The 26634-nt window shown below is 34.8% G+C and overlaps 1 protein-coding gene across 4 annotated transcripts in view; it reads left to right on the plus strand.

Annotated features, from left to right (window-relative positions):
• Positions 1-2323: 2323 nt before the first annotated feature.
• Positions 2324-26634, plus strand: part of LOC149792948 (uncharacterized) — a 48115-nt gene continuing 23804 nt past the window's right edge. For 2 of the 4 annotated variants that reach the window (XM_089966794.1, XM_089966797.1), the window contains exons 1-5: positions 2325-2654; positions 12001-12051; positions 16291-16373; positions 17364-17669; positions 22061-22194. In XM_089966794.1, the coding sequence (XP_089822920.1) occupies positions 16301-16373; positions 17364-17669; positions 22061-22194 (513 nt within the window). In that variant the 5' untranslated portion in view covers positions 2325-2654; positions 12001-12051; positions 16291-16300. Of the gene's footprint in view, positions 2655-12000; positions 12052-16290; positions 16374-17363; positions 17670-22060; positions 22195-26634 lie in introns of all 4 variants that reach the window. The other 2 variants (XM_089966795.1, XM_089966796.1) reach the window with 2 other exon arrangements.

Here is a 26634-nt window from a genome sequence, read left to right on the forward strand (position 1 = left end):
CCGCTCTTTGCTCAGTATTGTGACGTCACCTCCCCTGATTGCAACAATGTTTCCAATCTCCCCTACCGTGACGTCAGACGCTATACAAACTCCACTTTCGCTTGTCTTCAAACAGACCTAATATTCCCAATGTTAAATTCCCCTTGAGGCTATAGTGCCGGGACCTGATTTTAACATAGAAGTCTACGTGAGACTAAATTGTCCCATTTCACTACTTATATATATATATATATATATATATATATATATATATATATATATATATATATATATATATATATATATATATATATATATATATATATATATATATATATATATATATATATATATATATATATATATCTGTGTGTGTGTGTGTGTGTGTGTGTGGTTGTGTATCTGTGTGTATGTGAGTCCGCGTTGTGTGTTGGTGACCCCGTGGTCGAGATGGCATAGGGGTCGGTGCTTACGGTCAAAGCAACGGGTTCCGTTTTCCCACCAATTCGAATCTTCGTAGAGTATGATTTAAAATTCTCTGACATGTATGAGTGGCCACATGTATCTCTGTAGCCTAAAACGCTCTCCATTATCGAGCATGGCAAAAATCGTCTTTGTCAACGTGGGTTACCGGCAAAATCTTGGGCTCGATCGATTTCCGTATTTTGGAAATCTGCCAGTAGTTTCCAGTTGTTAGGTGGGTCTTACCAGAGTTTTATTATGTTATGTCTCCACTAATTATACTGACTGCGCCAGAGAAATGCTGTTAAACAGAAAACAATAATAAATAACCTGCTTGATAATTATATGTATTCATATTTATACAAATTATGTTGGTATTATCAAGCTTTCTCCCGTGGAATCCAGGGACAGTACTTTCTGTTATGTTTGGTGTATATTTTGTAATCCTATAGTATTATTTACATATACCTTGATTTCTGTCTTCGATATCCGAAATGACTGTGTATAAATGAGCATTAAGATTAATGTGCACATGTAGGTATACATGCTATGAGCATTAAGATCAATGTGCACATACAGGTATATATGCTACGCACGTATGCCTATACCACTAACTCTTTTACATTGTGTGGTGTGTGCCTGGTCGACTTGATATATGGATCGTTGCTTGAAAGGAAGGCTATGAGTGTCGTTTACCCGAGGTCCCTGGTTTGAATCTCCGTAGCGTACGAATTAAAATTATCTTACCTATATTTGTATGATACTTATTCGTATTTAGAAAGAAATATGTATTATTATGTATTATAAATTCCCGGAATCGCACTTTCCTTTATGTTTGGGGTATAGTTGTAGTCCTATATAATTATTGATTTATAACTTGTTTTCTCTCTTGGGACTCCGGACGGATGCCTATACCACCCGACTATGTAACATCATTATTTTGTGATGTCTGCATTGTGGAGATGATACAGAAATCGTTACGTACGGACAAGGCGATGGGTGAAGTTAAATCATGTCAGCCAGCCACCGTATGTGAGAAACCGTGATTTAAGATTTTAAAATTTAAATTTTTTCCTGTTCCTCTATGATGCAGAAGTCATCATGTGAACCCTCAACACAGTAACTCTGGTCTACGGATTACTTTACCTTGTTGATATGCATTTTCCTGACAGTTTGCCAAATACATTTATGGACCAAATATTTCTCTGTATGATTGTTTACACGTCTTCATCTAGAAAACATTACTACTGGTAATAATAATACCATGCACCTTACAACGAATGGATACCATTGCATATCTCTTATAGTCCATTCTATAAAAATGTATTGGTTTCACTTTATGTATTTGTTTTATGTAGTTATCTTTGTACCATTTATACGACCTACGTATAGTTTGAATTAAGGAAATAATGCTTGAAAATGAAAAAGTATTATCCAGTTAATGCGAAATAAAATTGCGCTTAAGCGCAAGCGTTGTTTGAAATAAGTTTTCATTAATGGCCATTGTCATAGCTGTACAACATATTCTGATGTGATTCATATGTCAGGTCAATTTTTACCTACCTACCCACCTATCCATATACTTATCTACCCTGTTTTGTTCCGTTCTTATGTATTGTAGTCTACTGTACTCTACTCCACACCACTTAACTCAACTCAGCTCCGTTCAACAATATTCTATTCTATTCTATTCTATTCTATTCTATTCTATTCTACATTCGATTGCGGGTCTAAGTTTCAAAGTCACCAATCGTTGTGACATTTGAAGTTTTATTGATTGAGCCACTAAACGAAACCCCAACAGAGTGCACAAGTGACCCTGGTGAATAGATACGTACATGCATGTTTAATATACCTATATATACCCGCATATCTCATGCCTATATGACGTAGTCCTTGCAATGTTATTGATTTCATGCTTGGATAGTTGCCAAATCACTTATACGATAGTTGAGCTGGTATAGGTATAATGTTTCTAATACCGTGATTGACGTACATTGAATACCTGTACTGCTGACTTTACTTTAAACACATTAGTGCATATTAGAGAAACTGACCAATACCTGGATAATTAGTAAGATAACTTAAAAACAATTGCAAGGAAACGTATTCGGACATTTACTTGTAGTGTGTAAGAAGAGAATCTGTATTCCTCCTCCATCGACTCACTCTCAGAGAGTTTGGCTTGGGAATTAGAGCTGTGCCTGTTTGTGGTATGTACAACAAAACACATTACCGCAATATATTTTGTGCTATACTAAGTGTTTTCATGACTTAATAAATCTGTATAATAATGTAGTGTTTCAGTTGTCATATATAAAATTACATTTGCTGGCACTGTATTATGCCAATTTAGTACAATAGTGGTTTTGTAGTCCATTTGCTTGCATCTTAATTCTAAATGAAATTGCATAAAAAGTTTACATAAACCTCAGATTAGGCAACAAATCTACATGACACAATATTTTACGATGGTGCTGCGTAGACCGTTAAGAATTAGGCCTGCAATCATTTTCTTTTCTTTTGTATTTTAACAATTCGTTCGCATAATCGTTATATAAACACTCGCAGCACTAACGAAATGAAACATGTCACCTTCTGCGAAACGAATTATTGGTTAGGTCGCTGCCGAACATGATTCCGATTAAACGTGATTATTTAAACACTTCAATGTCTTAGTTGCATTATTTGTTTAATGACTAAACTCCAGTGAATAACAATTCGTCTCCCCATTTATGAGAGCTAGGGCAGATGCCACCTTCCCTGCATGAAAAATGCAATATATGACAATACCGTCTAAATTAAACGCATTTCCACATTTATGAGAGTTAGGGTAGATGCCATCTTCACTGCATGCACAATGCAATATATCACAATACCGTCTAAATTAAATGCATATCCACATTAAAAGGAGGGAACTTATTCAAGAATAGCGACAATCGATGATGGCAGACAAACACGCTTGTGGCCCCAGACATTAACATTCCTCATCAGTCTCTTTTAATTTCATCTGATGTAAATCGAGACTTTATTAGTCACTATAAGAACTCAAGCATATTCAACACGCACATGAAAAAAGAAAGTTGTCTCTAGAACCCATGTGTCATAATACGACATTAAATTACAATACTAAAGAATATGGTCGTAGAGATTGAATAAATTTCAAATACGTCATCTACTGAGATTTGAACCCAAATTCGCGGGCAACATCACCACTCGGCTTGACTATATTAGCCAACTCCACAATAGTCGGTAGTAAGAGCACATTGCAATTAAATAAAACTTTCTGATAAATATAGGCCTTATGTCACTTTACCAGATTGTAACTGTGTTTGCTCTAGTCCATTGTCTTACATCATAACTCTCACAAACTATTCATACAATTCGTACATAGACACATTTCCATGGCAAGCCAGTATTTATCTCTACCCAAAATAAACTGCACCGCAATATTACCTTAAACAGGAAGCAAAGCATATAGTAGTGATCTTTATAAATAAAAACAACTACCAATCAGTGTTAAAGGTGCCGCTCTGAATCCTAGCGGATGACCTGTCGTACTATTGCCTGGTGACATAGTAATAATCTCTACCGGAAACATTCCAAAAATGTAAGTTTCAGGACTGTAACGAGTATTGTTGTCCACGCTGAGAGAATGCAAACATATAAACGAACGTTAAATTATCCACCGAAAATTCACACATGCACATATACTAGATATAATGATGTGTGTGTTTGTAAATATTTAAAGTCCTAGTTTCGATATAGAATCGTTCCCGAGCTATTATTTAATTTAGTTATTTGTGCTTTATGTTGATATTGTTATTATTAATTTTTTAAAAATAAATTAATGTATGTGTGCATTCTAATGCATGATTTATGGTACGAACCAGGATCAACGATTTCACAATTTAACTTTTCAACCTTGGTCGTCTAAGGCACTAAATAGACAGCGTTACACTAAAAGACGATAACTCGACTTGCACTAAAAGATAATAACTCGACTTGCACTAAAATATAATAACTCGACTTGCATTAAAAGATAATAACTCGACTTGCACTAAAAGATAATAACTCGACTTGTACACAAATAATATAACAACGTATACTTATAATATTTTCTTATGTTTGCATCCGTTTAATGTTTAATATATATTATCTCTCGTTTCTAAAGTGAAAATCCAATAAAGGACTAAATCCACTCGGAAAATAAAGGGATATAAGTTTATGTTAAAACTGTGTCTTGCACATATGTGTTATACAGAAAACAGGTCTCGTTTGCACCTTTTCGCCTAATGTGGGCAAGAAGCATACCAATCAGATGCCAAACATCAAAACCTTTACAACCAAAGGTATTTTTAACTTTTGTACAATAAGGTATACGTGACGTCGTTATAAATCTTGTTATTTCAATCAGTTTCTAAATTTAGCTAGCCTCGTCTGTAAACTGAATAGATTAAAAGCATATTAAACTTCCTAAATGTCAAGTAAAGAGCTTGTTGTATAGGTTTCACCAAACTAATTGGTTACAATTCCATCGTAGTGTAGTCTTAATTAAAATTCTGTATATTTGGACACTAATGTATACTTATAATTATATTCGAAAATAACATGGCGTTAAAACTTAAACAGACAAATCAGAATAGAAAATAAATGTAATTAAGGACATTCAATAGAGTTCACTTGTGCAAACCTTTAAGTTATTTTATTCACCTACATCTTAATATATCAAAAGCCAGTTTTATTAACATACAGCTCCAGATTAGTGTGAGAATGAATACGGTCTGGGTGTATCTGAATTAACATCTAAATGACTGGTTTTCATAAAAATATAAAAATATTGGAGAATGAAGGAATTATATAAGGAACATGACAAGGTATATTGATGACACTATTTCGTGTTTCAGAGTGCTTTTGTTCAAAATCATTTTTTAGTAAACCTTTAGAATGATATATTGAAATCCAAACTTAAATATAATTATGTAAAGCAAGCAAAATATCATCGATCTACGTCTCGTTAGGATTCACTGAACATATAGCTCGATTTTGTTGCAGAATATCGAGGATCATGAAATATGGCACAAATATCAGTGTCAGATACGTGTACACTAAGACCTCAGTGTGGTTAATATGAATAAGTGAACAGTTTGTCTTTAAAAATCCATATAACTAGGAAACTTACACTGAAATATTTTGGACATACAAAAAAAAATCCGCATTTAAGTGAATTTGTGCTAAAATCTTACTCGGACAGTTTTCTGCATTACTCAGATGAAAGAAGGATCAACTTCTTTAACTTTAGTTTTTGTAAGTATATTTGCTTAGCATTTACTTTGCTCAAATGTTATGACAATTTCCTTTCAGATTCTGAAAAATGATGCTAATCAAAGGACAGGCAAATGTACTTCAATAAATCACTAAACTGAAAATATTTCGAAAACTCTTTAAATTTAAAGGTATATTTGTGATACTGGACAATGTATTTCAATTCGAGAGCAATGTCAACATTTTACATATGCACACACATTATAGATATATACGTTTTCTACGATCTATTTTGTTACAAATGTTATTTAACCAGCCCCAGGTACGACTGGCTGCCAACGTTTGTCAGATTACAAAAGGTGAGCACATGTTTTGCAAACAAAGAGGTCTGTTAAAGACCCTGTCTTACCTGTGCGTAGATATGGGTATCATAAGCGTACATTGTACCCCGCGTGGTGAAGATAATATATGAATGTATTGCATAGGTATGTAACCTTGGCGGGATTTCAAGTAATACATAGATAATCTTCGCCGTTTGAGATGCAGATTATATGACATTAAAATACTGACTAATATAAAATGTTCTCTCTCTCTCTCTCTCTCTCTCTCTCTCTATATATATATATATATATATATATATATATATATATATATATATATATATATATATATATATATATATATATATATACAGAGAGAGAGAGGGGGTAAAGAGATAGATAGATAGATACATAGATAGATAGATAGATATACCAAGCAGGATATAACGTACTACTTGTGAACTCTGCGGGAGAATGTTTCAAAAAATATTAAAATATTTCTTATAAGCAAGAATAAAGATTATCATGCAGAATAGAGTTTACATCCAAGGTTATGGGTGCCTTTTACCCGCGGACACTGGTTCGAACCACCTACGGTATGAATTAAAATTGTCTAGCCTGTACGATTTGAATTTTAAAAGTTATTTTAATTTGTAATAAATCTGGAGTATGTGCATTTGTTTATATCGCTCCGTTTTAATGATTTCCTGTACATTTGTGATTATTTGTTTGATTATGGGAAGTGGATCCTGAGGATATATTCCTGAGACAGAAATAATTAACGAAATATTGGGAGCACACTTCAGGGATTGAAGTGTTAGTGATATGATTTGATATGTTGCCACTGTTTATTTTTGCTGAATTCAGGTCAGAGCAGCAGCAGAGAAGGCGAACAGACCACATAATCCAAGCAAAACGCATTTTAGACCCCAAAAAAAATCCGTGCTCATATATAGGTCATACCACGTCTACAATCATGTTTGTCCCAAACAGGATTGTAGACAAACCCTCTCTGTTGCTATTAATTTATACAAATATTTTATCAAGACCTACAAGATATCTTGTTCCAGGATCGTGCAAATTTATTGTTATAAATCCCTGCGGAGTAGCTTGCGCTCGTGAAAAGAAATTTCTGAATTCAATTATATCCATGTCAGCGCTGCACCAAGTTTGATGAATATTTCTCATCGTGTGTGTATCAATTCCATTAAACACAACTAAAATATTACAGTTGTCTCTGATCATTTTTGGTATTTGTGTATACCGCTGAGTAACATACATCACATCTGTATTTTTATGTCTGCCACGAGAAAATATCCTGGCTGGATTTGCTTGTTTATCTAGCATCACATCATCATACACAACTAAATTGTTAATAAACCCATCAAGATCATCTACAGACGGTGCTTCATCAATATCTGTTATAAAATCAATAATATTTTCACCGTCATTTATTAATCTTGCATTTTCGTTAAATTCTTTTAATACTTCATAACACCTCTGATCATCAACGGATGGTGCTACCAAATATAATTTGTCCCATTTCAACCATCTCATTATCAAATTAAGTAATAATTGCGTCTTACCCGATCCAGATGGTCCTATGATAATCATTCTAATGGAATTTGGTAACGCAGGGTGGTGTTTAACGGCGCAAATTTTTAATTTTTTTTTAACATAAGTCGAATCCAGCCGATTTTTACCATCATCGCGGGTATGAGAAAACTTTCAAAAACAAAATATTTATAGGGATTCTGAAAGTTACCTCAAACATCATAGAAGAGTCTGACTGTTATTTTGTGAAATATTTCCCGCTCGTATAATTTTGTGATGGCAGAAGTTTCATAAATATATAATATTATTAAGAGAATGAAAATTCCGCCACGCAAGAATATCAATGATTTTGAAAATAATCACGTGATCAAAGGTGGCAGAAAAAAGATTATTTTTTATGATGATAAAAATTATTCGATAGTCAGGATAGGTTGATTTGTCCTGGTGCGATAATCTACGAAACATCAATATCTGAATGCGCCACAATCAGCGCAGAGCGGAATTTTAAGACGAACTCCACGACCGCAGCTGATACATCGTTGAGGGCAGCGAGAATTACATTTGCGTGATATTTATTTATGTTCACTACAAAATTCTCCTCGACAACCTCGTCCACACAGTTTATATTTACCCTGTAGCAGCCAAGAACATTTATTGGCCATATTATATTTAATATCTTATTTATTTAATTGGTTGATTAAAATTAATCAATTAGAGATAAAGATATTTAATATTAATGGCATAAAAAAATAACGACGGTGCTGGTATATATTCAGACAAATCTTCAAATAATTTTTTTTATATGTCTTGAAAATGACCTGGAATTTATTTTGGAAAATTTATTTGATAACACCGAATAAGATGCTCAGATTTTAGCTGAGTCCAATTATTCTATGTTGCGAGATTATTACAACATCTTTTCAGTATCAACTTTAGATAAATCTGTTTCAACAGCATCAAAGGAGAAAGCTATTCGAGCACTTCGCAGTGATAGTCATACTAATTATTATTTACCTGGCATTATTATTCAGCATTTTGATAGATTCTACGTGTTCGCGTCTAATGATGATTTTGAACGTGTCGTTGATAAATTTACCAACCAGGTATCAGTGACAGAAATAATACCGAAATTCAGATTGCGCTACCCAATCTTCGATAGCGATTCGTTTTACAAGTTACAACGAGAACACGAAAATAAATTCGATAAACAAGGAAAATTAATCGAATCTGATGAATTAATTGCCCATGATGAAATTGTTAACTATTTTGCATGATTATGTAACTGTGACAGAGATAGCGTTTATTTATTCACAACAACGAGCGGATATCACGTGCTGTTATAAATATAAACCTGTTTCTTTCGGTGAACAAATCGAATTAATCAGCAGATCTATTGCAGATAATCCAGCGTGGAAGTTAGATTAACAAGCCACACTTCATAGTATAAATTTAGCTGGAAAGAAATCGAATAAACCAGGCGCAGTTTGCAAGAAATTGATTTCCGGTCAAATATCAACTCCACGAGATCTATTACTTTGTCCAACCTCAATTCAGCGGGGTGAGATTGAATACAAACATCAACCAGAAAATAGCATTAATAATATTACTGACGCTGACATCAACGAAGATAATTTTGCTCAGATACAGCGGCATTAACAGGTGAGCCAGATAATCTGCTTGGAATCGTTTCTTGCACAAGTAACTATTATAACGTACGACGCCGTCCAGGGCACTGGTGTAATATCTGCGAACGGCACCATGGTGTCAGTATTCATGGTCATGTTGAATCGAAATGTAACAACTGTATCATTGTTGTGAATGTTTATCGTTATGTTGTTATTTGTCCAAGCTCGATGAAGGGTAACAAAATGATTATCGACCGCGGTGATCAATCTATCTCTAATGAAATCGATGATATTTTGTCTGGGAAACAAGTAAATAATCCTGCGTTAACTAATATCGTTAATAAATTACCACAGCAATATCAAGATCCTAGATATATCAGATATCTGCTGCATCACTATTATAATCCAACGAAAGATTATTCTGCGCCAATAACACCAGATTACACTTATATGAGTAAACCTGTACATGAGTCTGGTCCTGGTTGCGAAATATTTCCCGCTGACTATGTCGATGGATCTGCATGCGGGATGGGAAAAACCGAAGCGACCTGGAAGTCAATAAAGAAACATCAATCTGTTGTTTATGTTAGCTACAGAAAAACTTTAACGGAAAAAATTAAATCAGATTATAATCTTGAGTCTTATTGAGATATTACCGGTAAAATTGTTATTAACGGTGCTAGGTGAGTAATAGTTCAGGTTGAATCATTATGCCGAGTATCAGGTAATCCAGATGTGTTAATAATAGATGAATGGCACGGAGTTCGAAGACAGATCTTTAGTAACATTAATAAATACAAGAAATACTATTCAAGTCTGTTATCGTTGATAAATACCGCTGGTAGAGTAATTGTTCTTGACGCGGACGCTAATGACGATGAAGCTAGAATCTTTAAACTATCAGGACCCAACATAAAGTTTGTCAAGAACGAGTATAAACCAGATCACGACAAGAAATTTATTCTGGAAAACTCGCACAAAGATAATTTGGAAATATTACTGGAAAAGATTAAAACAGAAAAAATAGTTATCTTCGCACATAATAAAATTAACACAGAATATTCCGTTGAGGGGTTAGCTAAATTACTTCAATCACTTAATTATCGTGTAAAATACTATCATGCAGATATCGATCCTGAGCGAAGATAAAGGATTTCTCTAACATAAATAATGCATTTAACAACGACAACCTGGTTCTCTTTAACCATACAATGGAAGCCGGCGTCAGTATCGTTAATGAATCGTTTAAAACGCTATTCGTGTTCTCGTACGAAATAGGATCAACAGAAGCTACCAAACAAGGGTTACATCGATTCAGGTGCGTTAATGAAATTCGGTACTCATCGATAAGAAGCTCTTGCAACAAAAACCTGCCACTGAGAACAGCTGATCTAAGAAAATTAATAATATCTCGCAAAGAAACGTTGACACGAGCGCCGTCAACAGACGAATTATCAAACGATTGTGGATTAAATTTTATAGTTGAAATCATTGAAGAGAATTTATCCAAGAAATACTTCACACATAAATTAATGACGTCAATGGCGCAATCAGATTATGAAATAATCAGAAAACCTCCAGATAATTATGAAACCTTTATCTCGAAACAAAATATTATAATCAAACACGGCGACGGCGTCATTGATAATTTCTTATAAACAAGCGTGGGAGAGCGAATAAAATACTCTGAAGTTGTTACCAAAAACGAAGATGAGATTATCATGGAAAATATTATGAGGCCAAAAGAACCTCACGTGGAAAAATCCTGCGTAGTTTATCACCGATACGACCCCGACAAAAACTTACCGCCATACGTGGCCAAGAAGAAGTATCTGAATTATATATTTCAGACTGATGTCGATAAATTACCTGCGGAGGAAGTAGAATCATTATACAAAAGATCGCGAAACCTGCTGCTGGCTCAGCAAGTAATCGTTGATAAACATAATAACGGCACCGCGATAAATAACATAAAATATAGATCAGATAAAATAAAATTGATATGATCCGAGATTTACTAACGACGTTAAATTTAGCAGACGTGGTACCAGCTGATTTATCACAATCAAATATAATTGTATCACGAACAGATCTTAAAACATACATCGAAGTGATGATGGCCGATCCCGAACAACTTGCTAAATATAATAAAATTATAAGATACTGGAATGATATTCTACCTGATGCGAGATTAACGGACAGTTAATGAAGATAAATCAATGCAGCTGTGCCGTTGATAGACAATTGGGATGGTGTGAGATCTGTTGTCGTGTGTTAATTAGAGTACAATTGTGTATAAAATTGACACACTGAGCTATCTAGTTTCAACAGTAGTTGTATAGAGGTCTCTGGAATTAGGGAAATATATGCCTTCTAGCGGAATCTCGCCAAGGTTTGACATCGCTCGCTCAAGTAAACCACTTGTATTGTTTCAGTAGTATCAAACATTTACTTATATAATCCAGTGATATCACTTTCCGTGCTGTTGGAGTATATTGGTAATCCTAGATATCCTATATAATTATATTTATCAAACTCGATTTACGTCTTAATAAATCAAGAATGATCGCTGGCCGATAAGAATTAATTATTAGGTAACCATGTTGATGTGTCTGCCACTGGCGGATAGCTATACCACCGATTTTATTACATCAAGTTTTTATGACGCTTGCATCATTTTCCAGGAATATTTCACTATTGTTCAAAACAAACCCACATTAATGTGAAATATTTATTATTCTGTTGTATTAATATATTACATCCATTATAACTTTCAAGATGTGTTTGTCTTTTAGACCTGTCACAAGTTCGAGAACGTCAGTGTGATGATCACAAAGTGGTAGGTGGTGAGTGAGTTTGATACTTTCAATTTAATGCCAATGTTTACAGGGTTTCCTCACATCTTATTTCCTGCATTTGTATATGTCAACACTATTGGGCTACGGGTGGACTTATATGGCATTAAGGAACTTGAATATTATTGTGTGGCAAACTATTTCAAAATTAGAATCAAACTCTTTTTGAGGCATATTTAATAAAAAAAGGTTTATCGAACTACCTTTAGTAACAGAAAAAACACATTATTACTGATTATTGTTGTCAATCTAGATATCTCAACTCCTTTTAAAACTGCAGTGTTGTTTGCAATTTACTAATAAAGATGCGTTAATTATTAAAGCACTTTCAGTAATATATACAGTTCTAATAGAGGCAAGTCACTCCTTTTTATCAGCTTGATTGGATGATAGTGATCCATGGACCAAATCTATTGCAGAGCAAACGAATGTACCTCCATTGCACATAGTTCATTTTTCGTCTGTGGCATATGCACATACAACTTCACGAAAAATTTAAGTAACCCTCCAAGAAATACAGTGAAGTCACCCCGACACACCTCGTAGAGAAATATACATTTTTGACTACTCATTGAAAATGTATGATGGTTTGTGGGACAATCGGCGAGCTTTACCAGCCGTACCCATCCTTGTCAATGAGCTTATACCGACCGTACTCGGTGCGTTGTCTTGATATTTATATCAACATTAATGTATTAAATCCATTCAAGCTGGAAATGAGAACAATTAGACTTTTTCTCAGCTGTCTTGCTCCACTGTTTTTTTAACAAACCGCCATCACGTGATACTCGCCAGTCAAGGGGTTTATGCATCGATGAACCTCATTAATTGCTTTAAATGATCAATCCTTGACTCCCCACACTACATTGTGCTCTAGACTAAATGAACTATTACTACATTCATCATTACCCAAATGTAAAAAGAAGCGGAAAAACAAACGTTGTTTCAAAGCTGGCCGGCGTAGGACTGGAAGAATAATTCCAGTTTTCTCCATTATTTCGGCTCAACAATAAAAAAAAAAAAACGTTAATTTAGATAACCTAATTCAAATCATACTTAAAACGTCAACGTCTGTGTCAACTATCCAAGAGATATATCTGCGTATTATAGTATACAATGCCCATTCAGTAGGACCACCGGAAAAGCGTACATAAATATTTAAGTTTATCAACGACCAGAATATTGACATTTTCCTGACAGAAACATGGCTAAAGATATCAGGCAGTGAGCCCAAGTGTGTGGATCTAACACCCACTGGTTATTTCATCAATTCGTTCCCCCGTAATTCTCGCGGAGGTGGAACTGTTGTCATCACAAAGAACTCCATGATAAAACGTATTAACCACACCAAAAAATTCAATTTCGACCAGACATCGTTTGAACTATTCCAAACCACACTCACGCTGGATCAAAGGTCAGTCAATTTTTTCTGCTTATACCACCCTCCTCCGAGTACAAAAAACAAGCTGGCTGACACTCTCTTTTTGGAGCAGTTTCCGAATCTCCTGGACTATGGAAATTAGATAGGTGGCACCCTGATTATTCTTGGAGATTTCAACTTTCCCTTTGACTGTCCCGGAAAACCAAATACATAAAAACTTATAGATTCCATTAATGTTTTCAACTTCAAACATTCAGTTAACTGACCTACCCATAAACTTGGTCACATTTTAGACTGGATTCTTCATAGACCTGATGATAACATTATACGGTCCTCCCTTGTATCTCATTACCATGCATCAGATCACCGCTGCATTATATGCCATCTTGACATATCAGTCCCTAACCCACCATCTTTATCTGTAACTTAGACAAATCTCCGGATGATAAATAGAACCAAACTAATGCACGACATCCAAGCTAACCTAACAACTTGCTTACCTCCTACCGCTTCTCGTGGGTCGGTGGTTCTTTCCGGAGTTTTCCCAGGTTCTTCCTCCACCATTAATACTGGCCGCCATGTATAGCCTATCGTGTGCTGAAAAATGGCGTTAAACCCTACAACAACAACAACAACAACCTCCTACCGCAGAACAACTTGATAACTGCCTGCGTTCACATTGCTTGACAAACATGCCCCAGCTACCAAGTGCAGAGTATCAATTCAAAAGTGTTCTCCATGGTAAAGCAGTGTCATGAACCAGCTTCGCACTGCTAAAAGAGACCGCCGTAAAGCTGAGAGACTTTGGCTTTCCACCAGACTCACTATTCTTAAGCAAATCTATGAAGCCGCTAAGAAGAATGTCACAAATATAGCCCATGCAGCGACATCAGCCCACTATACTACTAAGATCATGGAAAGTTCCAGTTGCAAAGCGCTCTTCCATATTACTAACAAGCTAATGTCAAGGAACAAATCTACACCACGTCCAACTGCCTTCCAGCCAACCTTCCGGACGTGTTTGCTAATTTCTTTGCTGACAAAGTACAAACCATTAGAGATAAGCTTGACACCACAATTTCAGTTGACTCGTCGTCAACATACCGTCGGGATACATACTTTGAGAGGCAACCATTAGCTGCATTTGAACCCTATGTATTTCGTACGTACAAAATCGTGATTAAGAGTGCACCAAAGTAATGTGAACTTGATCCAATTCCAACATCACTGCTGCTTGAGTGCTTAGATCCGGTATTGCCTTAACTAGCTGATGTTATTAATACCTCTCTCTCTCATCGATATATTCACATCATTTTTCAAAACTGCCATTGTAAGCCTCTGCTGAAGAAACCAACTCTAGACAATAATGATTTAAAGAACTACCGCCCTGTTTCTAATCTCCCATTCATATCAAAAATCTTAGAAAAGGTTGTTCTATCCCAGCTTGTATTGCATCTAAATTCAAACAGTCTTTTCAGCAATGTATGATCTGAATATCCCTTGCCACAGTACTGAAACTACTCTTCTAAAAGTAGTTAATGATATTCTCTCCGCTTTGGATTGCGGAAAGATTACAGGCTGCTTATATTGAGCTAAGACGCATCAGCTCAATTCGCAAATATCGTTCAGCTGATGCCACTAAAACATTTGTTTGTTAATTAATACTTTCAAGACTGGGATATTGTAACTCAGTTCTGTCTGGTTCATCTCAATATCTACTCCAGAAACTTCAAAAAGTTCAAAACACAGCTGCTCGGTTCATACTTAGAGTACCACGAATAGATCACACCTCCCCGCTGTTCTGTACCCTACACTTGCTATCCATTCCATCCAGAATCAAACACAAAATTTGTTCTCTGTGCTACGTTTCACTGTCCAACATACCTATCTGACCTCACCCATGTGTCAACACCAGCAAGATACTTACGCGCCTCTTCTGACAATCGTATACTCATTATTCTAACTATGAAAACAAAGTCATATGGACAGCGTTCTTTTGCATTCGGGTACCAGCAACGCGGAATAAATTGCCCACTGAACGTAGACACAAAGACACAGCGATCAAATTCAAGAGGGCTCTCAAAACTTACTTTGTTCGACTGCGTGAACAAACTTTAAGACCTAATAATGTTTTATACCTCAAATATTGTAAACCTGTTTTTTAATGTTTTCTAATTTCATGGTGTTTGTTTTTGTAATCATATCATGATATGTTTTTTTATCTTATAGGTGTTGTCTAATGTTGTAAAGCGCTTATTACTTCTAAAGATTAGGCGCTATACAAAGTCCTCATTATTGTCATTATTATTATCATTATTATTATTATTTTTAATATTATTATTATTATTAAATACACTTCCGACCCAGAAGTAAATATTGTAAGTTACGTCAGTCATTTTCCTTCTTACATTGTAAGGATCATACCATCTAATTTGAAGAAAATGTCTAAGAATTTTAAATTGTGATAAAATTCTGTGCAACTAGTTTCGCATTTAATGTATGCTTCTTCAGGCATGAAATGTTTTGAAAGTAACGGATGACGTCTTTTATTTTAAAACATCAATTACGTCATTACGTAACGTCATAAATGATATGCATCATCATAACAATTCTATATGACAGGATCTAAAAGATACACGAGTCTCTAATGAAACTTAAATTAGTAAAATAATAAAATAAACTAGAGACAAACAGTTATACATATAATTATATTGCAATAAAGGATATACAATATATCAATGTAAATTACACAATTTGATATAGTGCATTATATAGTAATCCCTCTTTTGATTCACTTATCACTTACAGATAATTTTCTTTTTACGTACATACATTTTTTATTTTGCTAGATTAACTGAGATGGAGGGTTATCTACATCGCTGTACGTTGCTACAGGTGTGGCTGGTAGTTTTATTATCAAGGTTATCTTTCGGTAGGTAATGTAGATGCATGCATTTTTAAAAATAACTTTCGCTGTTTTTGTCATATATCTTGCATATCAATTAAGATATATATCGAGTTATCGAACATGTTGTATCTGCTTCATGCCATGAAGGTGTAACAGACAATTTTTTTCTGTCTCGTATATTATATCACCATGCATACAACATTATAAATATATTGTAAACACAGGATTGATACAATACGTGTTTGTGAGTAAAGTTCAATATTTTATTTGTTCATGGACAAAAACAATCGTGTGGCAACTTTGATCATCATCATTGCTGCTGACAAAAGTTAAGCGAAATGAACATACTTTATGCAAACCATTCTCGTAGGTGGTTTAGCACACAGATAAACAAAATCTAACACACACGTACGAACGCAAGCATGCACACGCTCGCTCACACACATACTAACATCAGACACAAATAAAGAGCAATACGAAATAGAGGACAATGCATCTGATCAAGAGGAAAGAGTTCATAGTACTTGAGTAGAATAAATATAAGTTCAGATGTTATCGGTACAGATATTCCATAAATTAATTTTCTTAAATGTAAGTAATTAGTTGCAATCAAGTATTTTAGGAAGAATTATCACTGTACTACATTGTTCCGCTGCTTCTTAACTTGTATGTCATAATTTCATTTTCCCTCAATATAATTTGTCAACACATATTGAATGCGGTTGTGCGGTTGTTCATCATATGGAAAAAATGGTAGTATATCGAGCTAGTAGTTAAAATACGTTTAAGTATAGAAAGCAATCTAAGTAACAAGATTTATTATTGCAATATCTGTATTATGTATAGGTTTTTGAGGATTGAAACGTAGTTTAGCAATGGTAAATGTAGCGGAGTATCACATTAAGTTTGTAATGATTTTTATTATTGTTATTATTATTATTATTATAATTATTATTTGGTAGTAGTTGTGATGGAGTTTAATAATACAATACGGTACATGATATTCAATTTTAGGGACAACAAATATTGCAAGACCTGCTTGTCGAGCGGATTCTATCCAACTTTTTAACATCTCTCAAGTCGATTGTGTGAACACTACATGGTCGCTTTATAAAAAGAATATACTGATTATCGTGTGGGAAATGCATGATTCTAACCCGATTGCTACATACGTCAACGGATATAAAGACAAGTTCTTTCTAGACAAATCTAGAAACATTTGGATACTGGACATACAGGATTCCGACGAAGCAATATATTCCATTCGATGCCCAGTAGGAAATGCCACTAAGAAACATGAAGTTAAATTAGATGTTTTGGGTGAGTATTATGTTATACTACGAGTTTCGGTGCTTCTAGTAGGTGAATCTTTAATAATACTTTCTTGTTGTGTGTGTATGTGTGTGTGTGTGTGATTGTCACAGAATTGTAACCAAGTGGTTTTTTGGACGAAATGAACAAGCCAAATACAATGTAAGAAAGATGGAAATTTATGAATGAGTTAATGATGATAAATATATGATGTAAAAGTATAATTGAAAATAAACAAAACAAATATTGAATAAAATGAAGTGCAGATCCAAGAACCCTCACGGACTGCACTTACGTCTAAAACAGTAGGTTGTTCAACAAGAACAAAATTATAAAGATTCAAAAATAATCTAATACAAGATTCAGAATACTCTTTACACACCATTAGATTCAAAATTATCTTTGAAACAACTCAAGATTCAAAATAATCTTTGAAACAACTTAAGATTCAAAATAATGTTTGACACACCTAAAGATTCACAATAATCTTTGACACAACTAAAGATTCAAAACAATCTTATCATGACTAAGATTCACAATAATCTTATCACGACTAAGATTCACAATAATGCTATCACAACAGACAGCGTTGTTCTGGAAGCTCCAGACGACTCCATGAAACTTTAAACGGCTTCGTACAGCTTCGGACCGCTCTAGTTATATTCACTATAACATTTCATAGACATTCACGGCTACAGACACGGTCAGCTACCATAAGAGTCAGCTACTATAACAGTCAGCTACGAACAGTCAGCTACGAACAGTCAGCTACGAACACAGTCAGAATCATCTTCAAACACAGACACAGCTGCCAACACAGACACACAGATGCACAGACGCAGCTACAGATTCACATACGCAGCTATAATAAAACCAAATGGGACATAATAGTTTATGCATAATTTATATATATATATGATATTACTTTTAAAAATCTGCGTTGTAATAAACATTATTACGCGATAACACAGTACAAACCGAATAAGCTTCGCCTATCAAATAAATAGAATGTAAATTTAACACTTACCCCTATGGCTGGAGAATAAAGGAGAGTGCATACTCCTTGACGTGATCCAAAAAATGACCAGTGTGGTTTTTCGGGATTCGTCTTACTTAAATCCATAGGAGAGTGAGTACAAGTCGGGGTAGAGTACCCGTGCACCTCATGTTAGTCATGATACCCGTGACAAGTAATCTGTGGCTAGGTACATGTTAACACAGTCGCTTACCTGGAAAAACACATTCACCCTATATAACGTTGTACGCATGTACAACGAGAAATAGTCTAATTGCTTTCAGACAAAACCAAGTTATTTCTTTGCCTAATTCTGTGACAGTGATTCTGTTGTATATTTTTGGTTGTCTGCGTTATATATGAAACATACATGTCCGATTTACAATCACCAAGGAAACACATACGTTGTTCATACGGGGATTTCGATAGGGACGTTTGATTGCAAGTGGATCGCACGTCATTATTTTAAAAGTGGAAAGGCAACACAATATCTAAATTATATATTTTACCCTAATACAATGTATTCTCGTATTATTGTTCACAGCAATTTAATTAATTTATATCTTTCTTTCTCCACTATCCGATATATGTTTTATATCAATATAAGTAATACATATATTTCATTTCTTAGCTATCCTGTATATATTGTCTGTCTATTTAAGAAATGTATAACGTTCCTTTCTTCGTTATTCGATACTTGTTTTCTGTTAAAGTCAGTCGTATTTTACGGTGTGTTTTGAATTTGATATTTTACCCCATTTCAAAATCAGCTCTTGAAGGACTATAATAGCACACACTATTGTGATGCTTCAAAAAAGTTAATTAGAGACAGACCATCAAAAATTTAAATTCTCGTAACTTTGTTTCTTACCCGGAGGAACAAAAATAAACTGTTGTAATGCGAACTTTAAGAACAGTTTGACATTTTGTAAGTGCTAGGACTTACTATAGCATGGCAGGGACTAAATCTCACTTTAGATGTGAACCTGATATCGATGTTGTATATCTCAATTTCTACAGAAACGTGCGTGCAATTGAAAGGATCGATGTGCAAATTAAAAATATCTGAAGCAAAATTATTCCAATCGGTTTACTCAATTGTGCGTAATATGGAGACTCAAAACTTGCATTTACATGCATCCGTCTAGACCGACTGATGATGTAGACATGTAAATCCAGGAAAGGTGAATAATATTTATAATAATATAAAGTGTTCAAGCGAAGTAGACACATTCCCAATATTGATAGTTTCTACAAAAGTGTATGACATAAATGGAAAATGGCAGATTAATAACAAGGAAAATAACAGTTTTCCTCATTGCTCTTGTGGCAACCAAATATCAGCAATGGTTTACTGCATAAATCAGCAAACCACGAAAGATCTAGCTGACGCATGGATACAAAGCTAGAATCTAACCATTCAACACAGTCAACATATCCGATTAACTCTGTTTGACGCAAGACATACATGATTAACGTTTAGACTTATTGCAGAAAGGTTCCATCCACTAAACTAAACCACACAACAAGGGCAACCTAATATTGCATCTACATAAAAAGGGACTACATTGGTCTAATGATACGCACAATCAGCAGCTTCTTAAAAGAAAGGTAGACACGAAGAGGGAAATTAAACAACAGGGGGTGATGATCGTTTAAAAGGAAAGTGTAGAGGTCATCCAAATAATAGTTGTAGTTTGAACTATAAGTACCCTAAATACACTTGTAATTATTAATTTATCAGATTATTTTTTTATCTAAACTAAGAAATAATTTGGAAAACTATATTAAGCCTATTCAGGGATTGTTATTTATATGTTTCACAAGGGACAAATTCATTACAATAAATCTAACAAATATAGTTTCAGATAACGGTTAGATTGATGGGTTATTCATTATCTAACCTTAAGATACGTTCTGAAGACAATGCAACAGCGTAACGAAACGGAAATAAAGCAGATAAGGAAAGGAATGTACGCATTTACCGTGGCTTTTACCATAAGCGGTTAAAAAAATACAAATATATATTTTTAGAGTCGAATATTAAACTTGAAAGAAATGTTTTGGATGACGGCCAATATAGGCTCGATTTTATTGAACACTTTTAACTAACATCTGATAGCGATCATCACTACGATTACGTTAACTAAAATAATGTGGCATGTTATTTTTAAAGAATAACATAAATGCATAATGTTATATTATTAACTATGTATATTCTAATGTTGGAGAATATGTATGGTCAAAGCCAAGGGATTTCATTTGTATCTACCATTAATACACTTTTTGCTGGTCATCAGTCATTTATATGCCTTCCTTAAATTTCAGATTGATAACAGTACAGAAAAAAAAGATGATAAAAGGCAAACTATTGTCTCAGAATATATCATTCAAACTTTATAGCAAATGTACGTTATACCAAAAACGGTTGAAATGCTTATGTCCTAGTAATTTGGCTGGGGAATACAAATAAAATGTTGTGACGAAGGACACTTTGCATCCATGAACGTAATACATAATCTTTAATATATATATATATATATATATATATATATATATATATATATATATATATATATATATATATATATATATATATATATATATATATATATACAGAGAGAGAGTTAGAGAGAGAAAGGAAGATTGAAGTGCTACCAGAAGACGTAGGCAATGAAATATATTTGATTTACACAAGACAATGAATTGATGCAACATTTTGGAAAGTCCCTCAAGTAGCTGGTTGTCAACTACAATTGAAAACAAATTTAAACTGTAATGAAAATAGTTACATTTGCAGATATAATAAAAACATTCGGTACATAAACAGGTCTAATAATGCATATATTTTTCCATAGCATTTGCTATGAGCGTTCTCTATCCACATCAAGCTTGGTACAAAGTTGTATCTCCGCTCTAAATGTCCCACTCCTGTCCCATCCCAGTCTTGAACACCTCAGGAAGCTCTTTCGTTTCCAACACCAGGATTTATTGTACACATAATCTGCAAACTTTCGAAATAATATTTATGTAAATGATGGGGTACTAACGTAAGAGCAGCATCAGCTTTGTATTCCATGTCAGGATCATGAATGCTAGTTAGAAAAGATTTATCATTGAGTTGCATTGTGTCTGAATATTCTACAATCGCCAACCAGTGAATTCCAGGGCAGAAGAATCGAGATTAGAATAAAGATATACAATAGGTGAAACCTATATGGAAAAGCGACCTGTGCGAAAACATCTAATAAAATATCACGATCCGCTCTTTAGTATTCTTTCCACATTGCAGAAATGGACAATATACGTGAATTTTATTTAATTAACATGTTCTTGTTAATATCAATCTACTTAAACTAAGATTGTTGATATCTTAATTTATTAGTTGAACCGGAGACACGATGCAAACCAAAGATAGTACGTGGGATTGACACTTTGACTACTTATCTAGAACCCGACGGCTGTGGTAAACCCGCAGCATCTGCATATTGGTTGGAACAACCTGGTATTTTCATAGATGTAAGTAAACATATCACACATTCCATATATATATATATATATATATATATATATATATATATATATATATATATATATATATATATATATATATATATATATATATATATATATGTGTGTGTGTGTGTGTGTGTGTGTGTGTGTGTCTGTGTGTGTGTTGATAAGCGCAAATATCACGAATAAGATCGACTTTAAATTTATTTATGAGAAAGCATAAACGCCTGATTGGGTAAGAGTGCAACAAATTACATGAAAAGTTTTGTTTTGTTTTGAAGGATTAGATATATATTATGTAAATGGTGAACGATCCATCAAATAGTTTACATCACGTCCGCCTATAAATGCCTTTCTTTTCCTAATACATATTTATGGAACAATATTTTTTAAAACTTAAATTCAATTCCCTTCGAATAATATATAATAATTGATAATGCTCACAATTTACAAATCTGTCTTGAAAAAGGCATGGGACGTGGGTTTTGTTTTGTTTCTTTCTTTTTCGCATCGATATTTTACCAATTTCCATTTGACAAATATTGCAACGTTGCTTAATTTCCTTATACAATCTGAAACTTCAAGGTATGTAAATTCACTGACAGGTAGCATAGAACATGCCTCATCAGCATATATAGTCCTAAAATAAATGTTTCACTTTGTTTCTTGGTTATACACTTTTGACACGGATTCATAACACTGGTCAACAGTGAAATCATTACTGACTTGAAAAGGCCCTAATCTGTAGTATTTTGGTGTGCCGAACACGAATATAACCGTGAAAAATTTGTATTGGCTCTCGTTTTGAAGATATTCATATACCTCATTTTCTATGTTTCACTGTGTAAATTTCTCCAGTAGGACTGCAGCAACATCCGGAATAATGATGTAACATTGCATAATACCATCATGCTCACATCATCCACAGTTGATTGCATCATTTTCTGATGCAATGCAATACTAATGCCATGCGGCTGCTGAAGTAAGTTGACGTCAGCAGTGTACTATACATGTGTAGGCCTATTATACTAATGCCAGGCGGCTGCTGAAGCTGACGTAAGCAGTGTACTATATAAAGCCCAATCAGATAGGTTCAGCATTTAAAATATTTTAGACGTTGTGCGAGACAGTTCAAGCTACTGTTACATAAAACTTATTATTTTATCCATTTACGTACAATAAAGAACAGTAACGCCTCGAAAGTGTGTTAATACCGCGGACAATTTTTGCTATATTTGTGGGGAAGTGACATTTGCCAACCAGAAGAAAAGTATCAATTCTCAAGTGAAGAAGGCATATCATCTTTACTTCGGATGCAAGGTTGGTGACCAAGACAAGCCTTGGGCTCCGCATATATGCTGTGCTACATGTACAACACAGCTTTCACAGTGGTTGAATTGCAAAAGGTCATCAATGCCGTTTGCAGTCCCAATGGTGTGGAGAGAGCCAAGCAACCACCTAAATGACTGTTACTTCTGCTTGGTTCCTCCTCTTTCCGGCGGAATAACGAAGCGAAAGAAGTCGAGAATAGTCTACCCAAACATTCCGTCTGCATTGAGACCAGTTCCACATGGTGAGGGACTTCCTATTCAAGAACCTCCAGCAGAATATTCTCTTGATTCATCTGACGAAGACAAAGGTGAGTCGACCTGTTCTTCTCCTGGTCCATCAGCATGCAGTGATCCAGATTTTCACTGTGGTGCATCATCAACCCCACACAGAATAACACAGGAAGAACTAAATGACCTGATTCGTGATTTGGACTTATCAAAGAACAAGGCAGAATTGCTAGGATCAAGACTCCAACAATGGAATCTTCTAGAAGAAGATGTCACAATTACTGCATATCGAAAGCGCCACCAGCAATTGGAGCCTTTCTTCAGAAAGGAAAGTAATCTGATATTCTGTTCCGATATTGAGGGCCTCATGAATGCTTTAAAAATCACTCATGACCCACAAGAATGGAGACTATTTGTGGACTCTTCGAAACTGAGTCTCAAGGCTGTGCTTTTGCACAATGGAAACATTCTTCCATCTATTCCAGTAGCGTATGTTGTCCACATGAAAGAGACATACGATAACTTAAGGCAGCTACTGAATTCCATTGAGTATAACAAGTACAGCTGGCACCTCTGTGGTGATTTGAAGGTAGTTGCCCTTTTAATGGGACTGCAGCAAGGATATACAAAATGCATGTGTTTCTTATGCGAGTGGGATAGCCGAGCAAGGGAAATGCACTACATGAGGAAGGAATGGACTCACAGGCAGAATGTAGCCATTGGAGAGAAGAATATCCAACACCCAGCTCTGGTTGAGGCTCAGAAAATCTTGCTACCACCCCTTCACATCAAACTAGGTTTGATGAAGAACTTCGTGAAAGCCATTGACCGGACTTTGCCAGCATTCCGATACCTGCATGAAAAATTCCCTCGACTCAGCGAAGCAAAGATTAAAGAGGGAGTTTTTGTGGGTCCTCAGATTCGAGAGCTTTTCAAAGATGACCGGTTCAACAACTTGCTGGAAGGTGACGCGAAACAAGCATGGAATGCTTTTCGCCTAGTTTCTACAAACTTCCTCGGAAATGTTAGGGCAGAAAACTATAAGGAACTAGTAGAAGACATGTTGATGAAGTATAAGAAACTTGGCTGCAATATGTCTCTAAAGATTCACTTCCTTCATTCCCATTTGGATTTCTTTCCTAGCAACTGTGGTATTGTTAGTGATGAACACGGCGAACGTTTTCATCAAGATATCGCAACAATGGAACAAAGATATCAGGGAAAATGGTCCACTACAATGCTGGCTGACTACTGCTGGACACTCCTCAGAGATGCTCCCGAACAGCTGTACAAGAGACAGGCGAAGAAATCTAAGATGTAGTCAATGACTTGATTTTTTATAGGTAGGCTATTACAGTTGACCTTTTACTATTGGAATGCATTTCGTTATGTAAACATTAATTTCTTGCAGATTACAAAAAAACTAGAGCCAATTTTGCAATTTGACTGTCATATTCGTGTTCAGCACATAAAAATTGATAAGAATTGACTAATTTTATTTCAGTAACATGACTTTTGTAAAAATCTGTTGTCCAGTGTATAATCCATGAGTAGATTATTTTTATCATGAAACCCTTAGGGGTTTTATATAATACTCTTATTTGCGAGTCAAGATAAATAACCGCTACTTAAATTTGTTATATCAATGACTTTTCTTTTTTCAAAATCAACAGTCAATTTGACTTTTAAACAACCGTTTTGTCGGCCATGGAAGGCCGAGTATCAAAAATTAGGCCGTTTGGATGTCTAACAAAGCATTGGTTGTTCTAAATCTGTTTTAGTCTTTGAAGTAAAGGGGTCTCAGTTTACTAGAAAAATAGAAGATATTAAAGGAAGAAATAATGCGATATATCCAACAGAGTTCGGATATCAAGGTTTGACTATATATTCCTAATTCTTCCCAATTATCGTCCAATAACCGAAATCTGAAAGGGCGATGTTTACGTTTCTCAATTTGCAAGAAAGAAACATTAAGTATTTAAACTATTCCAGCTGTTTAATAGTGTAACGATGTTTACAGTGATATTATCCGATGCCGCCTACTGCAATGAAGCGCAAACTTGCAGTTGGATATTAGCCATTTCCCTCAATTATAATACCTTTAACGTACCTCGAAAACTTGACACACATTTACACAAACGTCCAACGAAAGACCATAAAGCAATGTATCTCAGGTGCAAATTAAATGCCAAATTTTGATAGACGTGTAATCATAATTTCAGTTTGACTCGACTGACGTCATCCAAAATTTAGCACGACTTCTTTAAAGACGAAAAGAGTTTTGAACAGTTTAGAGCAAACTTGTTAATGAGACTGAATTATTATAATTCTTATCGTGTTTAAAGTAAACGAGTATTATGTGTGGTAAGAAACTCGGTGCAGGAAATGAATATAATTATTCCGCGAGTTGTTGTCGAAAGATAGGACCCCGATTTATGGGCCATTGAATAAATATTTAATATTCTTAATTCTACCGTTACCTTTAAGCTATTGCATGCACAAGACGATGGTGTATGCACGTAAGGAAGACTGTTGGAAGGAAATGAGGTTGAGCCCTTCCTTCATATAAAAACTAATGCAACATTGAGGACCGTAAATATTGATCATTTTGGTCTGTATTTTCTAGTTTATACTACTCTAACCATGCCCTAGCGTAAATTTACAGAGCAAAAGGATACAAGGTTGTGCCCATCTTGAATCCCAAAACGTCAGCCACTGGATGTACTATTGCCACACACTAACATGATACGAGGTCACATTGAGTTATGTAATATTCTCAACGTCTATAATTTGGATCTCCTTTGCTAACTGTCCACCTACGGCGTTGTCTATATATTAAGAAATAATATTACATAAGAAAAGCCCTATGGAGGAGGAAAACATATAA

Source organism: Sinohyriopsis cumingii, chromosome 8 (genome assembly GCF_028554795.1).
Source record: "Sinohyriopsis cumingii isolate HCF-2022 chromosome 8, ASM2855479v2, whole genome shotgun sequence".
Lineage (NCBI taxonomy): Eukaryota > Metazoa > Mollusca > Bivalvia > Unionida > Unionidae > Sinohyriopsis > Sinohyriopsis cumingii.